The sequence below is a fragment of the Thamnophis elegans genome, chromosome 16 (genome assembly GCF_009769535.1).
Source record: "Thamnophis elegans isolate rThaEle1 chromosome 16, rThaEle1.pri, whole genome shotgun sequence".
NCBI lineage: Eukaryota > Metazoa > Chordata > Lepidosauria > Squamata > Colubridae > Thamnophis > Thamnophis elegans.
This window is the reverse complement of record NC_045556.1, coordinates 28,096,086-28,103,310: the sequence shown is the minus strand read 5'-3', so window position 1 is coordinate 28,103,310 and position 7,225 is coordinate 28,096,086. Positions and strand designations below refer to the sequence as shown.

At 44.3% G+C, this 7,225-nt stretch overlaps 1 protein-coding gene across 1 annotated transcript; it reads right to left on the bottom strand.

The window, feature by feature from the left end:
• Positions 1-409: 409 nt before the first annotated feature.
• On the bottom strand, positions 410-4,315 carry LOC116518950 (zinc finger protein 883-like). The gene is made up of 2 exons (XM_032232516.1): positions 3,972-4,315; positions 410-3,618 (listed from the first exon to the last, which is right to left on the bottom strand). The coding sequence occupies exons 1-2, from the start codon at positions 4,009-4,011 to the stop codon at positions 1,499-1,501; spliced, it is 2,160 nt and encodes a 719-aa protein (XP_032088407.1). The 5' UTR covers positions 4,012-4,315; the 3' UTR covers positions 410-1,498.
• Between the last annotated feature and the right edge of the window lie 2,910 nt (positions 4,316-7,225).

The window sequence follows — 7,225 nt, the reverse complement described above, 5'->3', positions numbered from 1 at the left end:
ACATAAAACATTGAAAATAAAAACCAAGAAACAAAAGACTGGCATCAATCCATGTCAACTTCTCATTGTCTGATCTCCCATCACGTGGATAAAAGCCAGGTGTTCAAGGCTAAAAGGATGGAGGCCCTTTGAGAACATGGCTGGTATCTCACAAAGCTTTGTTGGCCTCAGAGAGTCCCTTGTAGCGGTTTCTGCTGGAAGACAAGGGGACCATTGAGGGAATCCAACTGACAGGAGTTTCGGATATCTGGAATTGGTCTTCCATGTTTCTGACATTTGCAAAACCCACATAGAATAGAGTGTATCAAACAATGACAAGGAGAAGCTCTTTCACACCCACAACAATAAAGGCCAAATTAGCCTTAGATTCAACCAGGGAACACTTGCTTCAATTAGGATCTGAGTGGAATGATTATTTAAAGGCAATTTATTAGAGGATTGTAGCAAAGAGATTTCCAACAATGAAGAGAGGGAATCCGGGAGACAAAATTTGGCTTCATTTTATACTCCATACAGTAGAAAAAGTAGAAAATGAGAGTTGATTGCATGGAAGAAATCATCCTGCTAAGTAGCATTTACATCAAAGACATGGACAGTAACATCCCATAATATTAAGCATAACAACTGAAATGAGCATTGCATTAAAAGAACATTCACATGGGAAATGGCATCCTGAGTCACATAAGTCTCTTCTGAAAAAGTACAATTTCAGGAGGTCGAAACAGCATGTATAATTGAAAAAGTCCTTTGTTATTCAGTCTGAGACAGTCCCTAATTTGGCAGTTATTATTTACTCTTCTTAATATCTTCCTTTACTCATCCCCCCCCCAATTGGGATTATTACAATTATTATTATGAATATCCTTATTCTGTTGCTTTGCAGGTACACTGAGAGCTTGTGCACTCGACACAAATTCCTACCCTCTCTATTCACATTTGGCCAAATTGAATATGCAATTGAATTCAATTCCTTAAATTCACACCGGGACTGAGGATCTTCTCACACTCAGGCATGTTTATCATTTTTCTCCCACGTGAATTCTTTAGTGTCGATGGAGCTTTCTATGCTCAGTATAGCTCTTTCCACCCTCCAAGCATTTATGTGGTTTTTCTCCTGTGTGAATGATGTCGATACAGACTTCCTCTCCTACTGAAACATTTTACACATTCAAGGCATTTATGTGGTTTTTCTCCTGTGTGGATTCTTTGATGTTCACAGAGGGGTGAAGTACTAGTGAAGCTCTTTCCACACTCGAGACATTTGTAGGATTTTTCTCCTGTGTGGATTCTTTGATGGATATCTAGACTTCCCCTTTCACTGAAGCTCTTTTCCCACTCCACACATATATGTGGTTTTTCTCCCCAATGGATCCTTAGATGCGTATAAAGGTGTATCCTCTGACTGAAGCTGTTTCCACCCTCCAGGCATTTGTGAGGTTTTTCTCCAGTGTGGATTGTTAGATCCCTTTGAAGATGTCAATTAGTTTTGAAAGATTTTTCACATTCCGGGCACTGATATTTCTCTTCTCACTCCTGGATCCTTTTGGGAAATCCAGAGTCTTCCCAAAGATCCTCCGTCCTCCAGGCATATATTCGGTTTCTCTCTCCAGTGGATCCTTTGATGTCTATAAAGGCTGCTCCTCTGACTGAAGTTCTTTCCACACTCCAGGCATTTATGAGGTTTTTCTCCTGTGTGGATCCTTTGATGTCTATAAAGGTTGCCCCTATAACTGAAGCTCTTTCCACACTCCAAGCATTTATGGGGTTTCTCTCCTGAATGGACACTCAGATGCATTTTAAGAACATTATTTCCTTTGAAGCTCTTTCCACATTTGAGGCATTGAAATTTCTTTCCTCCCTTCTGTATCCTTTCAGGATTCCCATGTCTTCCAAAGGACCCACCGCCCTCCAGGCATTTCTTCCCTTTCTCTCCCCAGTGGATCCTTTGATATCTACAAAGGCTGCTCCTCCAACTGAACCTCTTTTCTTTTTCTCCCGAATGAATCCTTTGATGTTTATAAAGGCTTCTCCTCCGACTGAAGCTTTTTTTACACTCCAGGCATTTATGAGGTTTTTCTCCTGTGTGGATCCTTTGATGTGTACCAAGGTTGCTCCTGTCCCTGAAGCTCTTTCCACACTCCAAGCATTTATGAGGTTTCTCTCCTGTGTGGATCCATTGGTGTTTATAAAGGTTGCCCCTTTGACTGAACCTCTTTCCACACTCCAGGCATTTATGAGATTTCTCTCCTGTGTGGCTCCTTTGATGTGTATAAAGGTTGCCCCTCTGACTGAAGCTCTTTCCACACTCCAGGCATTTATGAGGTTTTTCTCCTGTGTGGATCCTTTGATGTTTATAAAGGCTGCCCCGCTCACTGAAGCTCTTTCCACACTCCAGGCATTTATGAGGTTTCTCTCCTGTGTGGATCCTTTCATGTTTATAAAGGTTGCCCCTCTGACTGAAGCTCTTTCCACACTCCATGCATTTATGAGGTTTCTCTCCTGTGTGGATCCTTTCATGTTTATAAAGGTTGCCCTTCTGACTGAAGCTCTTTCCACACTCCATGCATTTAAATGGTTTCTCTCCTGTGTGGATCCTTTGATGTTTAGAAAGGAGGCTCCTGTGACTGAAGCTCTTTCCACACTCCTGGCATTTATGAGGTTGCTCTCCTGTGTGGCTCCTTTGATGTGTATAAAGGTTGCCCCTGTGACAGAAGCTCTTTCCACACTCCAGGCATTTATGAGGTTTCTCTCCTGTGTGGATCTTTTGATGTACATAAAGGCTGCTCAGCTCACCGAAGTTCTTTCCACACTCCAGGCATTTATGAGGTTTCTCTCCAGTGTGGATCCTTTGATGTACATAAAGGCTGCTGCTATGACTGAAGCTCTTTCCACACTCCAAGCATTTAAATGGTTTCTCTCCCGTGTGGATTCTTGCATGTTGTGTAAGTTTTGATCTCCGAGTGAAGCTCTTTCCACACTCAAAGCATTTATGTGGGTTTCCAAATGAGTGGATTTTTAGATGGTTTTCAAGATGGTCGTTTCTCTTGAAGGACTTTTCACATTCCGGGCACTGATATTTCTCTTCTTCTTCCTGGATCCTTTGAGGATTCCAGGGTCTTCCGAAGGACCCTCCGCCCTCCAGGACGGTCACAGTGTCTCCGCCCGTTTCCTGGCATTTATGAGGTTTCTCTTCTGTGTGGATCCTTTGATGTTTATAAAGGTTGCTCCTCCGATTGAAGCTCTTTCCACACTCCATGCATTTAAATGGTTTCTCTCCCGTGTGGATCTTTAGGTGTCTTTTAAGATGGTCGTTTCTCTTGAAGGATTTTTCACATTCCGGGCACTGATATTTCCTTCCTTCCTCCTGAATCCTATGGGGATTCCGGGGTCTTCCGAAGAACCCTCCGCCGTTCAGGACCGTCTCGGAGTCTCCGTCGGTTTCCTCCTCCCCCCACAGCCCTCCAAACAGCGTCCTTTCCCGGTATCCCCCTGAGCTCATCCCTCCTGCAGCCCCAGAGCCTCCCGGCCTTTCTTCGCCGTTTACCGGGGAAACCGCACAGGAATCTCCTGCTCTCGGGCGGCGCTTTCTTCCTTCCCCCGCCGGGCTCCTCCGTCCTCCTGTAGGGGAGAGAGAGAGGCGGTCACGGCTGCGTCCCCTACCCCGCAGGAGAGGCCCAGGCCGAAGCCTCCGCCTCCCGCGGGCCTCCCTCCCCAAGTCCCCCTGAGCCGTCAGACCAAGCCAAGGGCGCCCGCCCTCTCCTCCCTCACAGGTCTCCCTTCTCCGGAGGAATCTCCCGGACTGCAACTCCCGGCGTCCCTTGCGCCCTACCTGCATCAGTCCGCATGCGCACCTTTAATCGAATTCCCCCCCCCCCCCGTTGCGTCTCTGTATCGGAAAATGAGGGCTGCCTCCGCCCCCTGCAGCTGTCTTGGTCCGATTGCGGAAGTCGGGAAGAAAGCGCTTTTCCTACCAGATCGTGTCATTTGCATCGGGGAACCTTTTACGCTCATCCCTTCTGCAGCCCTGGAGCCTCCCGGCCTTTCCCCGCCGTCTCCCCGGGACGCCGCGAAGGGACTTCGTGCTCTGGGGCAGCTCTTCCTTCTTTCCCCCTCCGGATTCTTCCGTCCTCCTGCAGGGGAGAGAGAGGCATAGAGAGAGTGTGCGTCCCCTTTCCCGCAGCCTCCCCTTCCAAAAAAGACCCTCCCGGACTGCGACTCCCAGCATTCCGTGCGCCATCCGGTCTTCTCTGTCGCCGATTCATGAAGCTCCCTTGTTGCCCGTTTTTTTCCCGGAAGTGGAGGCTTCACGCCCTTTTTTCCCCGGAGTTCCGCCTGTTCCTTTGCAGAGACCGGTCCCAAGCAGTCGTCCTGCCAATCGCCGCCCTCCCCAGAGCGACCAGTCGGCGTCCGCCTTCTTTCAGCCGGCCAAATAGCGCTTCCGGTATTGATGGTTGCTATGGTTCCCAGTGGAGGCGTGGGCGCAGGGTTCTGTTTGATCTTTGGGGTCCTTCTCCCCCGCCCCTCTTTCCCCCCTATTGAGGCCGGGGGAGCTCAGGGGCTCTTCTGGGGCGGAGGCCTTATAGCCGCCTATAAAGAGGATCCAGTGGGATCCAGTGGGGAGAAAGCAAGAGAGTAAGGTGACCAGATTTTCAGATTGGTAAAGAGGGACACCTTTGGGGGGGGGGGGGGCTTGATTAAAAATTTTACAGTATAATTTTACTCTTTGGCATATTTCTCACTTGAGTGAATTTTTTTAGTAGATTGCTGTCCTTGTTTAAAAGGTCATGAAATTTTTCACAAGAATTTGTTAATTTATATTTCACACATAAAATGGCTTTCAAAGTCTCAACACTAAATTGTGATTTTTCTGATGTCCACATTTTATTTACCGTAGAAAAAACACGTTCAGTCGCAGCATAGTTCCTGGTAAGGACAGCGCATATTCCACAATTTTTAATGCATTATTGTATGGAATATGGTTTGTTTCAAAATCATGAAATATTTCTAACCATTTGTTCTCTATTGTGATTTTTGCTGATGCCCAAGATTCAACCTTTTCCTTATCAATATATATTTTTAATAATGATACCTCATCAAAAAGATTATTTTCAGAAATATTACTATTTGGGAAATTTTGATTAATGTGATCAAATGATTTTTGCACATCATGCCAATTAAGTTCTTGTTTTAATGCTACCCAATGAAAATGTTCAATATCATTGTAATGTACCGTCCACTCTTCTAAATAATCTACGCTCGGGTGGCTGCCACAAGTTTGCTGCGGGGGGGGGGGGGGAGAACTATCCCCCACCACCTTTTTCTCCCGAAAGCGATATTGCGGCAGGCAGGTGGGATCTCAGGGGCTATTATTTCCTATCGCGGGCCAGGGACGCCGAGTGGATTGCTCACATCGGGACTGAAGGGAGAAGTACCACAGAATCTGGCATTTTCAGCAGAATGATGCTGATGCTAATAAAACATCCTGATTTTTGGTGAAAGGATGGAAGGAGGAAGGAAGGGGGAAGAGAGATCTAAAGAGCAGAAAGACAGAAGGTAGATAGGCAAGAGGAAGGAAGGAAGGAGAAAGAATGGAAAGGGAGGAAGGCTAGAAGGAAGAAAGAGGGAGGGAGGGAAGGAAGGAAGGTGAAAGGAAGGAAGGAAGGGGTACTTCCACTTGTAGGCCTGGGACTGAATGCAGGAGGAGTCTCTCCATAGGATCAGCTGCTCCTCTGATCATGGTCTATGAAAATGTTACTGCCTGCCTGATGCAAATTTAGACAGATGGTGCTTTGGGCTGCCCCTCAAATCTCCCCCTTTACTCCTCCCCCTGTAGAATTCAGCCCCCTGAGTTTTGCCTTTGAGAGCCATCTAAATGTCATGTGTGGTTATGGCAGATGGCAGAGTCAGGTGGAGGTTGAGAGGGAATTGGGGTTTTTTGTCCACCTGTGGAGTTCTCCCCATGGACAGGATGGCATGAAAGGGATCCAGGCACAATCTCACCTGTTCCAAGTAAAGTTGCCTTTTGCAAATGGCTACCGATAATCCTCGACTTACGACCAGGATTGATCCCCCAATTTCTGTTGCTAAGGGAGACATTTGTTAAATGAATTTGGCCTCATTTTGCGACCTTTTATTGCCACGTTAAGTGAATCATGGTGGTTGTTAAGTCAGGAACATGGCTGTTTAGTGACCAAAGTTACAATGGCATTGAAAAAAGTGACTGATGACCATTTTTCACACTTAGCGATCATTTTCACACTTAGCGACTGTTGCAGCATTCTCATGGTCACGTGATCAAAATTGTGATGTTTGGCAACAGTTACAATTTATATTTGTAAATTGTAGTTATGTTGAAATAAAAAAAATATTACAATACTATTTTTGCGTTGTATGAAAATTTTTGTTGCTCCGTATAAAATTTTTAATCAAGCCCCCTCCCCCCGCCCCCGGTGTAAGGTGTCCCTCTTTACCAATCTGAAAATCTGGTCACCTTAGTCTTAGATGTTTAATGTTTTTTTTTCTTAGCCCGTAATTAACTAATGTGGGATTGAGGGAAAAGTCCTATAAATCTTGTTAATAAATCATTGTTTAAAGAAGTTTATAAAGTCATAATATTGTGTGGGCTGGAGAGGTGAGATAATTAGTAAATAACCTTTAGTTAACTACAATAATAACAATGAAATGTTAATGGACAATATTTAATGATACATACAGGTGTGTTGGGGGAGGATGCTCAGATATCCTACTTAACCGAATTAATTTTAGAATATGTCATTAAGGTGTAATGGTATTGGAGATATATTTAAATTGCAAATGAACGCCAGTGGATGGTTGTGTCTTCTAATGTAGATGATTCTAGATAAAAACATGTTTGAACAATGGTAGCCAAATGAGAATTAAGATACAGGGATAGTAAAATGTATCATTTTTCTTTCTTGATTTAAAATGTACAACATGATTTAAATGAAGTATATGTAAGGACTGTGGAAGAAATGCACGGAATATATTTGTAACCAATCAATACGCTTTCAACAAGATGTAACGAAATATGATTTTTTTTTCTTTCTGTTCAATTAAAACAATAAAAAAAATTCTCAAAAAAAGAGATCATTTTCAGAAATATTACTATTTGGGAAATTTTGATTAATATGATCAAATGATTTTTGCACATCATGCCAATTAAGTTCTTGTTTTAATGCAACCCAATGAAAATGTTCAATATCAT